This window comes from Acipenser ruthenus, chromosome 8, assembly GCF_902713425.1.
Source record: "Acipenser ruthenus chromosome 8, fAciRut3.2 maternal haplotype, whole genome shotgun sequence".
Taxonomy (NCBI): Eukaryota; Metazoa; Chordata; class Actinopteri; order Acipenseriformes; family Acipenseridae; genus Acipenser; species Acipenser ruthenus.
The window spans coordinates 12647787-12667181 of NC_081196.1; the positions used below are offsets into that span (position 1 = coordinate 12647787).

The window sequence follows — 19395 nt, forward strand, 5'->3', positions numbered from 1 at the left end:
TTACCATGTTACAAATATAAAACTGAAAACTCTGCAACTCCTAGGAATTAATTTGAATAATATAATATATACCAAAGAGTTTCAGCTTCAGCCTCAGTTACTGTTAGGGTATGTTCATATTAAACAACATTCTGGCCCTTTTTTCTAAATTGAAATGCACCTCTGTATTTGAGGTCAGTTTTACCCAAAATATTTCTTCCACATTTTAACTCTCTTACTGTTTACTTGAATTCTTACTGTAGCTGGGAAATGCGGCTTGATCTGAACTAGCATTTTAGAGATCTCAACGTTCCCAATCCTTGGCTCCAAAAAAATAATTTTACATTATATCCATGCTGTATGTCATTTTATATGTGGGTGTTTCCTGCAGTATTGTGTACTTTTGGCCCCACAAGAAAAAGACTTAAGCAAAACAGAGCCAGCACAGTATTTAAAACCTGCCACCTGCAAAGCTGTGTTGCAGGTCTTTAAATGCAAATAACTTGTTAACTTGGCACTTCTAGTGAGCAGCAACCTTGACCTCCACCCGCTGGTGAAAGACAGTATAGCCAGCAGTGTCGGGGACATTGCACTGAACACTGCACTATTTACTAGCTTTTCTTGTACACTGTCTGCTCCAGGCCTGTCTGTATCCAGTGTCATTGTCACGCATGTCTTCTTAAGCCTGCAAGCATCAAAAGTCTTGCAGTATCAGAAAATGCAGTAAACTTGCTGTGTCCTGTCTAATACCATGATTTATGGTGTGCTAACAGAGTGTAAAACACTTTACGATTACCGGCATTATGAATGAATCCCGGCTGTGCTGTGTACTGTCCTCAATCCCTGCCTGTCTCTCCTGCAGGAGCTGTGTGAGGACCCCCACCTTTTTGTCAATGGGATCAGCGCACATGACTTGCACCAGGGCCAGCTGGGAAACTGTTGGTTTGTGGCAGCCTGCTCCAGTCTAGCCTCCAGAGAATCTCTCTGGCAGAAGGTAAGTGGCTCTCCAGCTGGGCTCTTCCGTTTCCCATTTAATGAATTGTTTTGGCATCAGAATGTGACAGTACAATATATACAGATTCTTGTAAATGTGCATAAATTAACTTTTTCACTTTCAATTCCCCACACACTTATTTCACATATGAGTGACCTGGTTCAGGGTCATTGTATTGTCAGCTCAGCTATGTCAAAAGAGCCAGCTCTGTTTGCTCCCTTATTTTGTGCCTCAGTTCCATGCAGCTGTCAAACTTGGCACAGGCAGAGAAAACACCTGGATTAGGTTTAGCCAAACAGATAATATATCCTGTATTAAATAATATAAAAACAAAACAATTATACCATAAACAATATAGACATGTCAGTGTTTTAAACATGATGAATACAGTAGGTAGCAATATAACGACAAACTTGAGAACAAATCCCAGCACAACAATGTAAGCAGTTGGTTGGTCAATAACAGGAAAGAAGGCGTGGGGACACTTAAATGACCAAGGAAGTACAAGATGACCTGAAAGTAAGACTTGCAAACAGGGATTTCTTTTAACCTAGTATAGTGGCATTTAACTTTTTTTTTCAAAACTGCACATTTTGAAGCAAAAAAAATGTATGTGACAGTATTCGCTATCATAAACAGGTTCTTATTTCAATCTGGTTTTGAATGATCCGATACCTGTTCTCCGTCAGTTCTAACGAGCCTTTCCGCTCGCAGACGCACACCCCTCTGGGACCTCGTTATTTGCGAGCCTTGGCTTGTTCTGCGTCAACGGCTTCACTGGAGCATACTCTCCCCAGGTGCTCCTGATGTTTTCACCAAGCTTGGAAGTTTCCGACCGAACAGGTCCCCAAGTTGCTGCTGCAGTCGCACCTGGTGCCTTTCAGGAATTCTCTGTTCTTTACTCAAAACCCCTCCTGCTGTCTCTTTCATTCAGGTGTAGGGTTGAGAACGTCACAGGCAAACAACCTGCTACGTCATGGATGTGCCCTGACAGGATTGGCACACACAATTTCAAATGATATCATAGGCCCTGCTCACAAAACTTTACAGACTTGATTTAAAGACTTAAAAGAACTGTTCGTCTCTGTTTATAAACATACTGGTAGGTATAACAGCGCTTCAAAAATGATTAAAATGAGAATAAACTACTAACCCTTTCTAAAACGATTGAAAATATGTTTCATGGTCTGCAGACTGGATTTATTTAATCGAAATTGACTTTGAAAAAGTCTTTAACAAAATCACAGTTATTGATTTCATCCACCTGAGGATGAAATGTGTATCTATAGTTCATTGTTTGTGTGTTATTTGTTATAGTTACAAGATAATATGATTATTCTGTCTGAGTTACAATATGAACTACTAAAACACCTTTTTGTATTCTGTACTCTTAAGCTGTCTTGTTTCTGAATTTGAAACACCTACAGATCTGGCCAAAGGTTTTGCATCACTCAATAGGATGAACAAATTTTGCTTCAAAAAGTTGAATGACACCTGCTGAATAATGTTACGTTAACATATTGAATTACATACCGCTTTGTAGTTTTCTATATACTTAACGAAAAACTGACAAATTGAAAAATATGACCTTTCAAAATCTAACATGAAATACTACTACTATTATGGCTTCTGGTAGACTTTTGCAATATCATTTTGTAGTTTCTTTGATTACATTGTGTTAATTAAAAGGTGTACATTATGTTCATAGTTTTATTTTTATTTTTTTTATTATGTCTTAATCCTAAAATTGTAGGTGATTCAAAACCTTTGGCCATAGCTGCAGTAGTGGGTTCAGAAAACAACAACATGCATACACAATACTTTACATTACTTGTTTGTTTTTTCACTGCACAGCTAGACGACTTTCTATTTCATTTTCTGGCCTTTATTGAGAGGAACGGTAGTTCCTCGCGGCCAAGCAACGGATAGTTTGTGTTTTCAGGGTATTAGTACAGCAAAAGTAAATCAGCCAAAAGCATCATTCACTTTTAATTTGTAGTTCCCAAGAAACTTGGGTGAAATGTGAAAAAAAGTCAATACCTGTCATACAGTAAGAGAAATAAGTCACCAAAGGTAAAAATCTTCTGTATTTTGTTTTTATTTTTTTGCAGACCCTAGACACCTTTATCCATGCATATGTATATTACAGGGCATCTGAGTTTTAATGACAATTAACTTGTATTGTCAACATGGAAATATACTAGGGAACACTTTTATTTTGACGTCCTATATCATTCATATTAAATGATTTATTTCTGTTTGCAAAAATGTAGTTGATTTGAATGACACTTTCATTGAATTGAACATACATACTATAGCACACACACACATTATATATAAGAACCAGCTAACTTGGCTTGTGTTTTTCAGGCACAATAAAAGCAGATCGAACTTGCATTAAAAACACAAGCCAAGTTAGTAGAAACAATTGGGGCAACCTTGACCCCCATCGGTTTTACCTATGTGTGCCTATTTGCCTTGTGCTGGGCAAGGTTGCCCCAATGGTTTCTTGAAACTTGGCTTGTGTTTTTGATATCTCCACTTTAAATGGCTGGGCACTTTTGATAACTTGCCGTTCTTTCACATTTCCAATGTGTTTTTATTTCAGATAATTGAAACACACCAGAACATGGCAAATTGCCATAAAGCTGTAATAGAGACCTGCTCAATAAAAGGTGTTTTGTTGATTTCAGATTCAGTTTCAGTGCTCCCTCTCAGAAATACCCTGCGCCACCCCAAGAGAACTTGTTACTTAGAATCTGAAGCCACTTAGAATGCTCTCTAGTAATTATTGTCTGTTGAGAAATACAAACTCACCTCGGACCTGAATTACATCAGACAGTACATGGTGCCACTGAAGGGAATATTTGTGTGAAATCTATAATCTAGCTGAATGATCAAGAGAAACCCGCTGTGCTTTACTGGAAAGTAAGGGATTTTAGATCAGTTTTGTACTTTTGTTTTGCTGCTCTTGGGGAAAACACAACACATAATAGTGCTAATATTTGGTACTGCATAGCCAAATCTGTGTTCAGTTTCCATATTCTGAATATATGGACGCTTATTTTTTTAATGAGCAGCCTGTCTCACAAGTGTAGTGGTACAATGTATAGATTTTCTAAGAACTGGGGTCAACTATGAATTGTTTGTTTGTCTGTTTCTGTATCTATTCATCTCTATAAAATCCCATATGTCCCAATGGCTGTGATTCCTCAGAACTGCACCGTTTAATGTACATTGAAGCTCCAGCATACAATCCCCAGTGTCTGACCTTGCAAAATAATCTGAAATATGCAGCTTGCAGACAGTACCCCCTAATCGGCCTATTATCAGTTATTTCCAATGGTCTCCCTCTCGCAAGGACATCCCGTTTAAAACAAGCAATGATATGCTGTTAATAAAGGCACAGTAACGCAATTTACATGTATTTATCGGTCTGCCAGTACCGTGGGCTTACAGTTCCTGAATTTCTACGAAACCCAAAATAAAAGGCTCTGTAGGCTGTGCACTATACATCTATTCAATCGTATAACAAAGGCCTATTACACTTTCTATTACATACAATATAGAAGAACACAATATGACACAATAATAGAATTCTTTCTCCAATCGACTGTTCTATTTTCCATGGGTATTATTGCATGACTGTATCTAAAAGTACTGTAGGGTTACAGATCATTGATGTGAATCTACAGTTGTATTTATACAAGACATTGGTACATGTACAGTAGTTCAAAGGGACAGGGGTTTTTTTGCATTTGCTCAAGAGAAAATGTGTTCTATTTGTTTTAGAGTTTACAACATTTAAAATGTACAACTACATTACTTAATGAACACATCAGAGTAAAGGTGCATTTTGGATTTTGTAATGTTACTTTATTCACAGCATTAATGGGTAAAATGGACTGATGGCTCCCTGAAAAATATTTCATTGCTGCACTTCCTGCAAGAGGGCCCATTGGGAATGCAGAGACATTGAAAACACATCAGTCATAGCAAACAGCTGTGATTGTTTATGGTACTGCAATGGGGAGCAAAAGCAGGAGGATTCTGGGATTTGTAGTTCTTTAGAAGTCCCTCAGCAATGAAAGTAAAGGTGTTCTAATTCACGTTTACCATAATGTGTATGCCTTTTATAATTGGAAGTGAGATCTATGAAGTAATGACACCACATATGTACTTGCAGTTTCTAGTAGCTTTATTTTTTATTTTATTTTTGCACTAGTTTTAAAATTTCAGGGAGTTCAGGGCTAATTCAAATACCAGTCATTTTCTAAAGGGAAACTGACATTGAAAGAAATAAAGACCTTCATGATTTATAAAAAAAAAAAAAAAAAACATATTGCATATTTCTGTTTATCTTGGTGTCTCGTTTACTGGAACTGACATTACAATGACAGATTCATTGTTTTATAAATTAGAAATCACACTTTTGATAGCACCGGTATAATTGATCATTACAAGTAATGTGTACACGTTTTTACAATAATCAGAATATCATTTTCGTAGTTTTTTGTTTTGTAGTTTTAGTTCTGGTCATATGCAAATGTGTCATGTATAGTTTTAATATCTTAACTGTGTGAGCTTGTTTTAAAAAAATGCACACAAAAAAACACCTTTTTAATCTAAAAAAAAAAGAAACCTAACACATTACACTATAATGATACAGGCATTTTCTTTGTACTGCATTATTTGCAAAGTGAGTATTGAGAGATGAGGGTAATTTTTATTTTGGAGCCCTGGAAATGTTTGACATTCAGAATGTTGTAGCTGTGAATTTGGGAAGGATGCAAACAAGCCAAGCGGGATGATTTTTTCATCACTAAAATCTCCCTGTGGAGTACTCCATTGTAATTAGCGCCTTGAGGGGACATGTCATGAAATACAATCAATACCATCAAAGTGTCACCAGCTTGCTGCTTCCAAAGCCTTTTCCAGTAGTGGTGTTTAACAGCTGGTCTACTGGCGCACACAGATCAAGGACTGTTCTCATAAATACAGTTTATATTAGATGAGTAAATCTGCCATATACTTTAATGCAGCTGCTTCACAATTATATATTTGTACTTTTATATATATATATAATATTACGTAAGCTTAAAAATAGAAACGTGTCATCTTAAGCATATTTCTAATAAACTGGTGCTGGAATTATTCAGAACACGGAACAGATACATTTCTGCTATATACTCTGCAAAAACAAACAAACAAAAACATCAAACTGTGGGCAAACATAATACATTCTGCATTTAGAGCAGAAGCGGTATACAGAAAGCTTGCTTGTTATTACTCTGTGCTTTTTTCACTGTATGCCTATTTGTATTAGAGCAGGTTCAATCACAGTTTTTTAGTCCCAGTTGCACAATGTGCATATTCAAGCATTCAAACATTAAAGCACAAAGAAACATATTCGATAGAATTACATACAGGACGTCTACTGTAGGCGGAGAAACACAGCAAGAAAACCCTTCCCACTGCAGCAAGTTAAAATAAGTAAACAAACAAACAAGTAAGAAAGTAAGCAAGTGAAAAATATTTCGCCAATCACACTTTGAAAGTTATTGAGCAGTTGATGTTGGCTGGATCTGTGCCGTCTTCGAACGTCACCAGGAAGTACATCACCTTTCGGATCCTGGCGAGCTCCGCTATCCGCTCCCCGAATTCCTGGGCGTCTGCCTCGTAGCACTGGATCTGGTCTTCCCCCTCCTTCTTCCAGAAGATCCCAGCAGGGTCCAGGAGCTGCCTGGTCATGAGGTTGGTGAGGTCGGGTGTCCAGTGCTGGGAGGTGCCTGTGATGATGATCTTCCCCGGGACGCCCAGCTGAATGTTCCACTTCTGGAACTTGAGCTTCTGCTCGGTGAACTCCAGCCGGTACACATACTCCTTGGGCCGCAGCAGCTTCTCACCATCCTGACGCGTCTGGTTCCTGTCCTGCACGCTTTGAGCCCGCAGCCTCATGCACTCTGTAAGATGGCTGTCTTCACAGAAGTGAAGCTCCAGTTCTGAGGCCATGGCTGCTTGCTTTGTGTTTGTGGGTCTGTCTCTTCCCAGTCGGTCTCTAATGTGGGATGAGTTCTGTTTGGCTGCAGTGTGGGGCTGTACTGATCCTGTTTCACAGACAGCGAGAGGCATACGTTGTGATGTGTGGTGGTGCTAGGCAACAAAAGCTAATGACGTGCAAAGCTGTAACCGGGGGATTTTCCTCTGGGCGCTTAGGGTTTTATCAAACTGGCGTGTGCCGTTGCATGATTTCTGTGTTATGCTCTTGAAGGGAAAACTGAATGTCTCTACAGTGCGGACTGTTTGATGACTTAGAAAACATTACAGGGTGCCTTCTCTGAAACTATACAGTATTTATCATGCTTCTGCTCGCCTCATTTGTATTGGGTATGGTAAAGCAAGTTGTCCTGCTTTGCTTGGCTTCATAGGCCTGATGCAACCCAAAAAGTGGCAAAAGAGATGTCCGTCTGTCCGTCCCCCCCCCCTTCAAGTATTAGGATAGCATTTGGTGCCACAATCATAAGTTGGCAGGCCGTGTCCTTACAGAGAGGTCCAAGCAATGCGTGATTCCGAGTGGAGATGTTACGATATCTGTCTCGAACGCTTCCCCAAGGAGGTATGGAGGCAGGTCAGGTGGTCAGGATGTCATTCAGCTGCTGCTGCTGAAGGCAAAGTACCTCTTCTGGACAGACATCTCCTCCACCCCTTGACTCTTTTTTTCACTTGTCCTCTCTCGGAGGCTGCTTGAGCAAGGCTTTTATGGCTTCAAAATTGCCGGGTTTTTTTCCCCCTTTATAATATTTGTTAAATGTTTCCATCCTCTTGGGTGTTGTTGTATGTAGTAAGCTTGAGTAGCAAAATGCCACACTGCTCCATTAAAACTTCATTAAACTGATGCTGTTACCAGTTTATATACATGCTTAAGGTGAATCCCATGTACATCTAATGTTTCCCTTATAGTATATATTTTTGACAGACTTCTTTTCTGCCTATGTGTTTTCTTCACTTTCTGTACAGGAATATTCTGTACAGTAATAAGCCAGCTTCACAAAAACAAGCCCAGTAAGCAACAAGACCTTGGAAAAAACATGTACATCATGTTCTGTACACAAATACAGCCTTTTCCTTTGCTGAGCAACACTGAGGAAACCTTTTGAGAATATGAAATTAATTAATATCAAAGGAGGTACAGCACGCCATTGCTTAGCAACCATAAACTCGGAATGCCATTGCTCACTTTCTCCATTTCAAAGTATCAAATCTTACAAGTGTTGCAAATAGCATGTCACCAGCCCCCCCCCCCCCTCCCCCTTAACTAACCGGTGTTTCACCGTCCATATCAGCATAAAACGAACAGAAAGTCACTGTCATAAAACTGAATCAAGTACAGTTTGGTACCAGATCATTTTCTAACGATGCCCCTCAATTTATTTATTTATTTATCTATCTATCTATCTATCTATCTATCTATCTATCTCTATCTATCTATCTGTCTTTCTATCTCAAAGTAATCTAGTGGTGTATTTATTTGATTTCTGGATACGCTCATATGAAAATGTTACAGACCCTCTCCTATTGTGCTGTTCAGTGTGTTTTGATTGAGGAAGAGGTTGATTTGATCAACCTCCCCTGATTTGCATCGGCCAAGGTGTTTGATGCAATACAAGGTTGCTAAGCGCTGGTTTTAATTCTGCAGGTGATCCCAGACTGGAAGGAGCAGGAGTGGGACCAGCAGAAGAAAGAGGCCTATGCTGGGATATTCCATTTCCGGTTCTGGCGCTTCGGAGAATGGGTGGACGTGGTGATTGATGACCGGCTCCCCACCATCAACAACCAGCTGGTCTATTGCCATTCCAACGACTCCAACGAGTTCTGGAGTGCGCTGGTGGAAAAGGCCTATGCAAAGCAAGTACAGCAAATTCACTAGGGGCAGTGAAATGTTTTAGTAGCATATCCATAGCGACTAGGATAAAGTGTTTATTTTTAGTTCTATCTTAAGAACTGCTCACTCAGTTGTGTTGAAACTAGGTAACCGCATTCCCTAGCACACATCCATGAAGGTGTCATGGTGACCAATTAATGTATGAGTTTTGGTTTGTGGTGGTTTGGGCTATTGAAAGGTATATCACCAAATTGAACAGAATTTTAAATTAGAAGAAGGTATTGAGTGGAAAAAAGAGGGAGCAATCTCATTGGCCAACAGGTATAGTATAGTGCAAATATGTCACTATATCAGCATGGCAAGGAACTTTTAGAACCACTCTGACTGATTCCCTTGAAAACAAGTTATCTTTGGTAGGGGTGAGGGGTGCCATTTTAATAGCACAGTAACACATCCCATAAGGTCTAACTGAACAACACCCCTAGGCATGCGGACCATATTGGACACCGTGGAATGAGTTATTGCGTTTCTTATTCAACGTTCCATCAATGTAGATCTATTGTTGGTAGCCTGCTAAAAAATTCAACTCCTAAAAATGTTTTGATGGGGTCCCTTACAGGATGGTTTACACCCTGGCGTCCTTAGCTTCTAGTCTGTATGTTGACCGGAGTGGCCAAAGTCTTTCTGTTTTATATTACCCCTGTCTTTTAGGCACTCCCTGTTGCCTAGTGAAAATGTGTCTAAAACCCTCTAGGCTGTTTTTTTCCATGACCAATCCCTGATCCCTTCCATTGTTGGTGTGCAGTAGAATGTGTGTTTGTTGAGTGCTCCTAGTAAATGTCCTGGAGTGTGGGCTGACCGGGGCTGCTCCATGCCCCCAGGGTGTATGGCTGCTATGAAGCCCTGGACGGGGGGAACACGGCGGACGCTCTCGTGGATTTCACCGGGGGAGTGTCCGAGCCGCTCGATCTGATTGAAGGACAGTTCGCCCAGGATGAAGAGTCGAGAAACCGGCTCTTTGAGCGGGTGCTGAAGGTGCACAACCGCGAGGGCCTCATCAGCTGTTCTATCAGAGTAAGTTAAATCCCGTCGTGTCGCCCTACAAACCCCCTTTGGTCTCCAAAGCTAGGACCCCGCAAGGTGGGCCAATGGAGCAGCTCTTTCAGCAAAGCTCAGTTCTGAATAGCACCTCGTCACAAGCATGTAATATTCCTCCGGCTGTCTGCAACACCCCCGTTATAGAAGGACGTGAAGCTCCTGTCTTTTCCCCGCGTCTTTTTTCTCTGTTGTGTTCGGAGAAAGAACAAGAAGCGCTTGGAAACTAAAACTAGTTTTCCTTCTCTCTAGGATTCATTTTCAGTCTTGTTTTTTTAATTTTATTTTATCGATCTCAGGCTACCACCAGCGCTGACATGGAGGCGCGTCTGGACTGTGGCCTGGTGAAAGGCCATGCCTATGCCGTCACAGACGTGCGGAAGGTGAGGCTGGGCCATGGGCTGCTGTCCTACCTCAAGTCAGAGAAACTCTTCATGATCCGGATGCGGAACCCCTGGGGAGAGAAGGAGTGGAATGGGCCCTGGAGCGACAGGTATTGAAACACGTTTATTTCATTGTTGTAAGCTGTTAGGTATTGTCTAATATATTTGATGTACTTGTTTGTGTGGTGAAGATGTTTATGCTGATAGAGCCACTGCGATGCAATATGTTTATAAAGATGTCCCGTTCCAATTTACGATAAGGGTAGTGGAATTGAAGAAGTCAACACTGGGGTTAACACCTCCCCTTCTTCAAAAGTGCCATAAATATCATGCTGATATATTGGTAGATCTCACCAAATCTGGGTAAGACCGTTAGTCAGGCTTTTAGAAATGTCTTGTGGTGGATAGCAAAATATTTGCACGAGGCACCAACCAAATTTGATTGACGGTACCCCTTTTGTACCGTCAATCATGACCCCTTGGTTAACTAGTGTAACCGTTCCTCCAATCTGCGGCTGCCACATCGTTTCCCTTCCAGGTCGATGATTTAGTGTATCGTAGCTCCGCCCCTTTCTAGATGACGGACTTCCTTCTAACCCTGGGAATTAATTGTTTGGCCATCCAGTCCAGGGCACTCTGTTCCCTATACACAGCGCCCTCACAGGTCGGGAGAGAGATTTGTCACAAAGAATTATTCTGTCTCTGTCACAGTAACACTGTCTAGGAATAATTGGGGAGGCTTTTGCAGTGATTTGCAGTTCTCAAGCAACCTCTTGAGAAAATCACCACACTGCTGTACTGTATAATGTTGTGACAATGGGTATAAAAGCCAGATGTAGTCTCCTAATTTTAGATCTGGACTCGTGCTTAATTTAATGTTTGGGGTTTTCTATTGATGATACAGTACAATTACTGTTAGAATATTTCATTTTTTAAATTATTTAAATAGGAAAAAGCTCTTTCCCTATTTATTTTTTTTTAATCTCTTTGGCAATTAAATACTTATTTAGTTTTGAGTAATTTAAAAACAAAAAAAACTTAACTAAACCAGTGCATTAGTTTGAGGGCATGTGAAATCATGTTTTGTCAACCCCAAGATTTTATAGAAAAAGCAATGTACAAATGGAACGCACATTTATCTGGTATTTTTAAATTATGGTAGTTTTAATTTCTGAATTTTGGCAACTGGGAACTAGATTTTATATTTCAGCATATTTTATTTCTAGAGTAAAATGTTCAATGAACAATGCTTTGAAAAATCTGCAGCTGTATACAGTATGATCATGTTATCACAGGTTCAACATGATTACAAAGGTTGTACTGTACAACCATTCTACTGTGCCTTTGTCAAAGCTGCTTTGGGCTGGCAAACTGCCACTGTCTTGACTTTATTTCAAAAGGACTTCTTACATGCCCTTCATCTTGCTTTATAGTTCTGAAGAATGGCAGAAAGTGAGCAAGAGTGAGCGAGAGAAACTGGGGGTGACAGTGCAAGACGATGGAGAGTTCTGGTACTTTTTTCATTTCCTCAGCAAACAATGGCCTCTATATATCGGATGTTTACATGGTTAGAAATGTGTACAGCTTAAATTTTAACTATTGAAAACCTAAATAATGCTAGAATACCAAAATTAAAGTTTGCTTTACTTAAATTACCAGTAAATGTGATTCAATCACTGTGTGCTACCTGGATACCTGGATTTAAAAAAAAAAAAAAATCCAAACAAGGACCAGGGGTCACAAATGGAGATAAATGGGCATTCAGAACAGAAAATAGGAGGCACTTTTTTACACAGAGAATTGTGGCAGTCTGGAACCAACTCCCCAGTAATGTTCTTCAAGGTGACACCCTGGGATCCTTTAAGAAGCTGCTTGATGTGATTCTGGGATCAATAAGCTACTAACAACCATACTAGCAAAATGGGCCGAATGGCCTGCTCTCATTTGTTAACTTTCTTATGTTCTATAATGAATATGAGTCTAGTATTAGCACAGCATCCACTTCAATGAAGGCTCATTGCCATTGGTTATATGTGCCTGCCTGTAGCTAATGCCATTGTCTCTCACCTTTTTTAATGAGCACAACCCTTTTAAAATAAATAAATAAATAAATAAATAAATAAATAAATAAATAAATAATCTGTGTTAGTAGTTTGAATGTGCATGGGATGCTACTCTTCTTCTCTGATGTGCTCTTTCAGGATGACTTTTGAAGACTTCTGCAAGTACTACACCGACCTGATTCTCTGCCGCCTCATCAACACGTCTTACCTGAGCATCCACAAGACGTGGGAGGAGGCGGTGATGCGGGGGTCCTGGGACAGACACGATGACCCCTTGCGCAACCGCTCGGGGGGCTGCATCAATTACAAAGTCACCTTTCTGCAGAACCCACAGGTGACAGGCAGACAGTGTTTACAATGAGTACATGTCTCGTTTTCTAGAAATAAAGCAACAGAGCATTAAACAAGGTTCTACAATAACGTGATAGGCTGTTAATACAGCAGCATACAATTCAAATCTGTGCAGCTCACACTCGTTTGAAGCATACGACAGGCTGTGATTGTAATAGGATTTAACAGGTTCTTGTTCCTGCTATAAATGCTGTTTGATGCCTAAAGACATGAAACTTCAGGTCCATTTTTAGTTGCCTTGCAAGCACACTGCTGTATATGGAATGCTACAGTAAGTGCATGTAAAGGTAGTGACTATGCTTCTTTTTAGCAATCTTCAGTGCCACCTTGTGGTGATATAAGGTACTGTTGAAAGCCTCACATAACATTAATGGGCTCACTGTACATTTTTAGAATAGATGTTAGCAGAAGCATGCACGGTGTAAGAATTGAAAATAATACAGAAAGTGATTCCAAAACACACAATAAGAATTGCAATAGTTTTTGTAACGCCCGTATCAATGTTGGTGTTTTGTTGCAGTACAGAAAGGCCTCAGAAATTTGAGTCTGGTCATTTTCTTTCCTTTCTGTCCAGTATGTCTTTGACGTGAAGAAGCCTGAAGATGAGGTGCTGATTTGCCTGCAGCAGAAGGACCGGAGAGCTCGTCCAAAAGAGGGAAAAGGGGAAAACCTGGCAATGGGCTTTGACATCCACAGGGTGAGGAAATGACACATCTCTGAGGCATAACAACGTTGTCTTTGTTAGTCTGTTGGTCATTTGGCAGTGAACTTTAATGGGTAATAGTACCTTCCTTCCTGCCATCTCCTTTATTATGTATCATAAAAAAGATAAGTGCACCAATAGTGAAATGCAACCAGAATTTTGAGGAACTGTGTATGCTGGACATTTCTAAAAGTAATAAAGAGATCTAAGCCATTTTTGCCTTTACTGTGGGTTTTAAGTAAGAATCAGAAGTAGTTTTCCAGACTAATTCACTACCCCAAGAACTTACCTGAACATGAGGCTCAGGTGGGATCCTAATACCTGCTGCACAGGAAGTGAATTTAATGTCTGGTAGCGCAATCTATTGTCTTCGCCCATGTCTAGAAAACGTTTACAAATGTTATAGTGCGAATTTTATAGTAATGGTGGGTCTCAGTTATTACTGCAGAGTAACTATTGTAAGTTTGGGAGGGAGAGGAGGGCACAGTCAGTTTGTATTCATGTCCAGAGGTTTGGTTTAATTTGAAACAGTCCTGCTGTCAGTGATCCTGCTGCTGTAAGGGTCATGTTGTTCTGCTGCGTTGGCAGGTGGAGTTGAACAGGAAGTACAGAATGCATACTGTCCAGCAGAAGGTGGCGGGCTCCGTCTACATCAACTCGAGGTGTGTGTTCTTCAAGAAGGAACTGCGAGAGGGCCGCTATGTCATCATCCCCACGACCTTCGACCCCGGGCACATAGGAGACTTCCTTGTCAGAGTCTTCTCAGACGTGCCTTCAGACTGCAAGTAAACATGGCTTTTCTATTACTGGATGTGAAATGTACTGGGTTCTGGCAGGGTTTGTACGATGCAACTTCTAGTTAGAATATTTAGATCCTCTCTGCAACCCTTTAGTTGGGGTAAACCAGGCTTACAGTATCTCCCAAGATTCAGTAATACGTTATTTTCTGTGTGTGTGTGTAATTGGAATGGGAGACTGTTGGGTATTGGGTTCTGTTCCTTCAGAACCTAATATTCTGGAACGTGAATTGTCCCTTGTCGACCCTTTGCCTGATTACTCTGATGAAGACATGGACTGAAAACGTACTGCTTGACTTGTATGTTTCAACAAATTGCTAAGTGTTTTTTTATTATTATTATTGACTTCTTAATGTTTTAGCAACCTGTTGAGTTACAGCAAAACAAAGCAAATGAAAAAACTAGTAAGTTGTCTAACCCAACGCTAGTTTAATGGATCTGCCCATACAGATACATGAAGACTGAATGTGACGTGTGTCTGTTTGTCCTGCAGGGAGCTGACCCTTGATGAGCCTCCGCAAACGTGCTGGACAGGGATGTGCGGATACCCCCAGCTGGTCACTCAGGTCCACGTTCTGGGTGCTCAAGGCCTTCAAGTTCAGGGTTCAAACGGAGGTACAAGAGGCACCTTCCTTTCAGCTAAGGGCGATTGCAACTTCAATACTATTAACTTTTTGGTTCTGAAAATTAGATTACTGCTACTACTGTGAAGTCTGAATTGGCCATCAGTCACCATAAGGATTAAACAGGCATGGCCACTCAATACAGGTGCCTGCTTATTCAATCTCTTTAATTTCCCCACAAAGTTAAATCTGATTTGTAGTTGTTAATTCAGTGTAAAAGCACTCATAAAACTAGGAACACGAGTCCTTGTCCTGTGGTAGCTTTTAAAGCAGCACATATGTGGTAATAAACCTGAACACTTGGTTCAGTGTGACCTGAGACTTTTTGAAGTATGTGATCTAGGTAATTTGGCATCTTCACTGTTCACGACACATCTGTACTGAATCACGTTTTTTTTTTTTTATTTCAGCTGCCAATCCCTACGTGATCATAAGCTGTGAGGGAGAGAAGGTTCGCTCTCCAGTCCACAAGGACTGTCTGAATCCAGAGTTCGATGTGAAAGCACTATTCTACAGGAAGAAGCCAAGGGAACATATTCACATACAGGTACAGGAATACGGTGTTGGGTTCATTATTGAAGCCGTACAGGTCTACCTGTCGCTGGAATCATTTTTGGGATTTGGCACTTTTAAATCTAGTTTAAAAAGAAAATGTATGCAAAATATACTACCTTCCACCAAGACCCCTGCTCTTTAAAAATATTGATATAGGTGATCGAAACATTTTTGGTATAGCTGAATAGAGGATCATCTCCTCATTAAAACGATTTTAATAATCAAACCTTCTCAGCAGTTAATGAATGATAGGATTTTCTTTGTACTCAAAAAAGTTTGAAGAAATATATCCCTTTCTGACATTTCTAATGTCTACAAGTCACTGGACCCAGGCTAATATCTCTTTCATCATTCTTAATGCAAAACTCACACTTGGCACTCGTTTTCACTTTCAAGTATGTGGCTTGTTGGGTGAGCAATAGTAAATATTAACATGCAGCTGTTAAGAAGATGCGATCAGTTGTTCCAACACCCTTTTCTCAATCTCTACCTTTCTCTCAGATCTACAGTAAGAATGTGATGTGTGACACCTTCATGGGTCAGGTAATCCTCACTAGTGACTCCAGTGACCTCCAGCAGGAGCACACCCTCCACCTTCGAGACAAGGGCAACAGACAAAGCAACGACCTGCCCGGCAACATCACAGTGAGCATCATCACCAAAGATGTGCTCACCAACATATAACGTCACTGCAGCCTTACAACGCGTGCTGTGCGAGCGACATGGGCGACCAAACGATTGAAAACGACAACCCTATAATAAGAACAGATAAAAAGGTGTTCACAAGGGCTACCTGTGTTAACAACTGGCTTTGCCAGCCCAGCAGATGGCGCAATTTGTTCAGGATCAACATGCTCTACAGAATGTGTTGATGTCTCCTGCCTGCACAGCCCTCTCTATAGAAGAAGTCTCCATGGTAATTGTTAATGTTTGCCAAATTACTGTTCTGTGCACAACCGTGTTGTGATGTCATTAAGCGATTTATTATTACTCATAGAAAGGTCATTTTTTTTGGTTGGAGGTTCATTGTCTTAATTAAGTAATAAGGACCAAGCCACATATACCACGCATGTTTTTCTGTGCTAAAAAATATATTTTTATGTCTTCCTAAAATGGCATAAAAGATGATTTTTTTAAAGCCAGGTAATTACACAACATTGCCAGTAATTATTAGCATGAAAATATGTTTATCTAATGAAATAATAAATAGAATAGCATAAGGTTTAAGATTTATATATTCGCTACTGTATAATTTTACTTGTTTTCCAGTGTGTGTAACCCTAACCCTAACCTCAACCCCAACCTTATACGTTCTATTGTGACAAGTGCTTTATGGGACCAAAGAAAGCCATAAAATGTTGAAGGTTTAAATGTCTTACCACATGCTAATGACAAATTGAGATCTTCTTTCTGTCATTCTTTGTTAACACTAGAACAACCAAAGAAATCTGCCCATCTAGAAGGAACGAGGGGCCATTTTGACCCCTACTTGACCCTTCTATGCTATAGTTGCCAGTGGTGTGACTAAAACACCATTATCATTTCTGATAGCATAGTGTTCTACTACTGGCATTGATGCTCCTGAAAGATTTTTTAGGACACAAAAAGATTAGAAATCCTTCAAAACAAAAAATATAAATGTACCAAATCATTGTGTATTTTACTGTTTTACATTCAACTATAACTGTCATTGGGGATATTTTAAAATGGGGTTGAAATGACCCCTTGTTGTTCTAGTGTTAATGATGTTGTTTGCACATGACGTTGAAAAGTAATGGTTGTCTGTGCATGTTTTTGAAGGCTTTTCACACTCTCACAACTGCAGTGTTGCCAGAGAGCGGGAGTTGGGTATTTAGTATACCTCATTTGGCTCATACACAGTAGCAGCAATATATATATATATATATATATATATATATATATATATATATATATATATATATAGTGTGTGTGTGTGTATGTATTTATGTTTTGGAATAGCTGTACATTTTGGTGTGCAAACCCTGTAAAGTTCTTAATGGCCTTGCCTGCTATAAATTTGTAGCCTTTCCTGAAAGGACAAAATGACATACTATTTAAAAAAAGTCTGCACTTTGTAATCTGACTGGCTCACAGATTTTAAGATTATTATAAAATCATTACCACTTGTCCAAGTTTGGGTGTTTACTGGTGTGCACTGGCTGCTTTTAGGAGCTTTTACAGGTACAGGTTTTGTCCACACAATATTTATGTAAACATATTCACTTTTTAAACTATAGCGCATTTTGTACCTTTTTAAATCATGGGGATATTATTCAGGCAAAGCCTACTCAGTATCCATAGCCCTAGTTAGTATATATAGCGTCAAATGGCATTGTAGAGATAGATGGGGCTAGCAGTCACATGATTTCAATGGAACAAGGAAGGCTGTTCAGTCCTGGCATTTAGGATCATCTAGACAAGCTAAAAGCCAGGCAAAGAGAAAAGGGATAACCAGTCAATACTGGAGTAACAGAGCCCAGAAACACTCGGCAGGACTGCAAACACCATGAAACGGTAAGGGGGATGTCAATCACAATGCTATGTGAAGGCCCTTACTCTTACAAACAATTGCTTGAGCAGATAGCCTTTGAGTGGCCAAATATCTACTGCTGGTATGAAGTGTGTCTTAAATTTGAAGAAAGAAAATATCAGGTAATTTTGGTGTCGGTTTACAATGAAGTCTTAGGAGTTTACTATGTGGAAACAAGCAGTCCAAAAAAAACAAAAAAAAAAACAGATGTACCGTAATTTTTAGAGCAGAGCGCACTCCCTGTGTATTACACGCACCCCGTTCTTTGTGTTTCATTTAACGCCCCTTGTATAACACACATCAGATTTTGCTGGCAGCTGCCAGAAGACCGGGTTAGTAGTCCTGTAGGTTGCGACTCGATATAAACTACACTCCTATAAACCGGGCGCTTCGTATATATCATGCATCCAGCGTATAGAGAGCCGCAATGCTTCTAAAATGTGTGAAAGGGTGTGTGTAATATAAAAATAGTGTGTTGGGTATGCATTTTAACTACAGTGTACTTTTGAAACAATTTCGGTCTAGGTAGTTCCTTCAAAATGTTAGAATTCAGAAACAAAAGCGTCAGTAAAAGTAATCGGCTTTGTGGGGACGGCCTGCCTGACATTGCACGTTGCATGATTTTTATTGATTTGCTCATATTGCCAGTTCTCATTCTGTTATGATGTGTTCCGTGGTGCCTTAGTAATGTTCTGGAGTATCTTTGCACCACATTACCCTTGCAGAATAAATACAAGTTTAAAACTGCAGGACAAGAATTCTACAGGCTTTTAGCAAAATGCCAACCTTTCATGAAGTTTCATCGAGTTAGCATGCTTGCCGATACACACAACTGAGTAATGCGACTGCAGTAACATGGGATGCTTGTGCACTGTTATCATATAATGGTGGCATTCTGCAGTCTGAGAAACAATTGCTTTATTGTAATGCGGCAATAAGCTTGCCTTGATATTTGCAAATGCATTGCATGATAACATTGAATTCTCTTCTGGGTATTTTTTTTTTTTATATCAATATTTTGTACATTTGTGTTATACACCCCCCTCCCCACCCAGGGGTTCAAAGCCAATATTATGTTTACAATACTTTTTAATGTTGTAAAAATACAATCATGTGTTTATAATTTAGTTTATGTTTCTGCCCACACTGTTTTTTTTTTTTGTTTGTTTGTTTCTTCGCAGTTTGTTTCTACTGTGGCTATTTTATAACTTTTTTTTTTGATGATTATTATAATTTTTTTTTTTTTTTTTTTTATGATGTCAAAATTTGTGGCATGAATTTGAAATAAAGACTTTTATTGAAAGCTGTCTCTGCCATTTGCTTTAATAATAAACCACAATTTTTTAAGTAGAACTAATAATACATTTTGTCTGCTTTGTTCCCAATAAATCATAATATTGCCTTTTGTTTACAATTGAC

At 39.7% G+C, this 19395-nt stretch overlaps 2 protein-coding genes across 2 annotated transcripts in view; one reads left to right on the forward strand and one right to left on the reverse strand.

Moving 5' to 3' along the window:
- The window catches only part of LOC117405852 (calpain-5), a 41001-nt gene extending 23386 nt beyond the window's left edge, over nucleotides 1-17615 (forward strand). The window contains exons 3-13 of the mRNA XM_034009264.3: nucleotides 842-973; nucleotides 8670-8878; nucleotides 9737-9929; nucleotides 10250-10443; nucleotides 11767-11844; nucleotides 12535-12730; nucleotides 13322-13444; nucleotides 14039-14235; nucleotides 14741-14862; nucleotides 15281-15417; nucleotides 15927-17615. Of these exons, the coding sequence (XP_033865155.1) occupies nucleotides 842-973; nucleotides 8670-8878; nucleotides 9737-9929; nucleotides 10250-10443; nucleotides 11767-11844; nucleotides 12535-12730; nucleotides 13322-13444; nucleotides 14039-14235; nucleotides 14741-14862; nucleotides 15281-15417; nucleotides 15927-16109 (1764 nt within the window). The 3' untranslated portion in view covers nucleotides 16110-17615. The remainder of the gene's footprint in view (nucleotides 1-841; nucleotides 974-8669; nucleotides 8879-9736; nucleotides 9930-10249; nucleotides 10444-11766; nucleotides 11845-12534; nucleotides 12731-13321; nucleotides 13445-14038; nucleotides 14236-14740; nucleotides 14863-15280; nucleotides 15418-15926) is intronic.
- Nucleotides 3096-7143, reverse strand: LOC117973017 (olfactory marker protein). Its single transcript, XM_034923831.2, has one exon. The coding sequence runs from the start codon at nucleotides 7103-7105 to the stop codon at nucleotides 6518-6520; it is 588 nt and encodes a 195-aa protein (XP_034779722.2). The 5' UTR covers nucleotides 7106-7143; the 3' UTR covers nucleotides 3096-6517.
- Nucleotides 17616-19395: the final 1780 nt, after the last annotated feature.

Excerpts from the sequence above, each read along its gene's own strand:
- LOC117973017 (XM_034923831.2), bottom strand. The coding sequence starts at position 7,105 with ATGCCTCTCGCTGTCTGTGAAACAGGATCAGTACAGCCCCACACTGCA.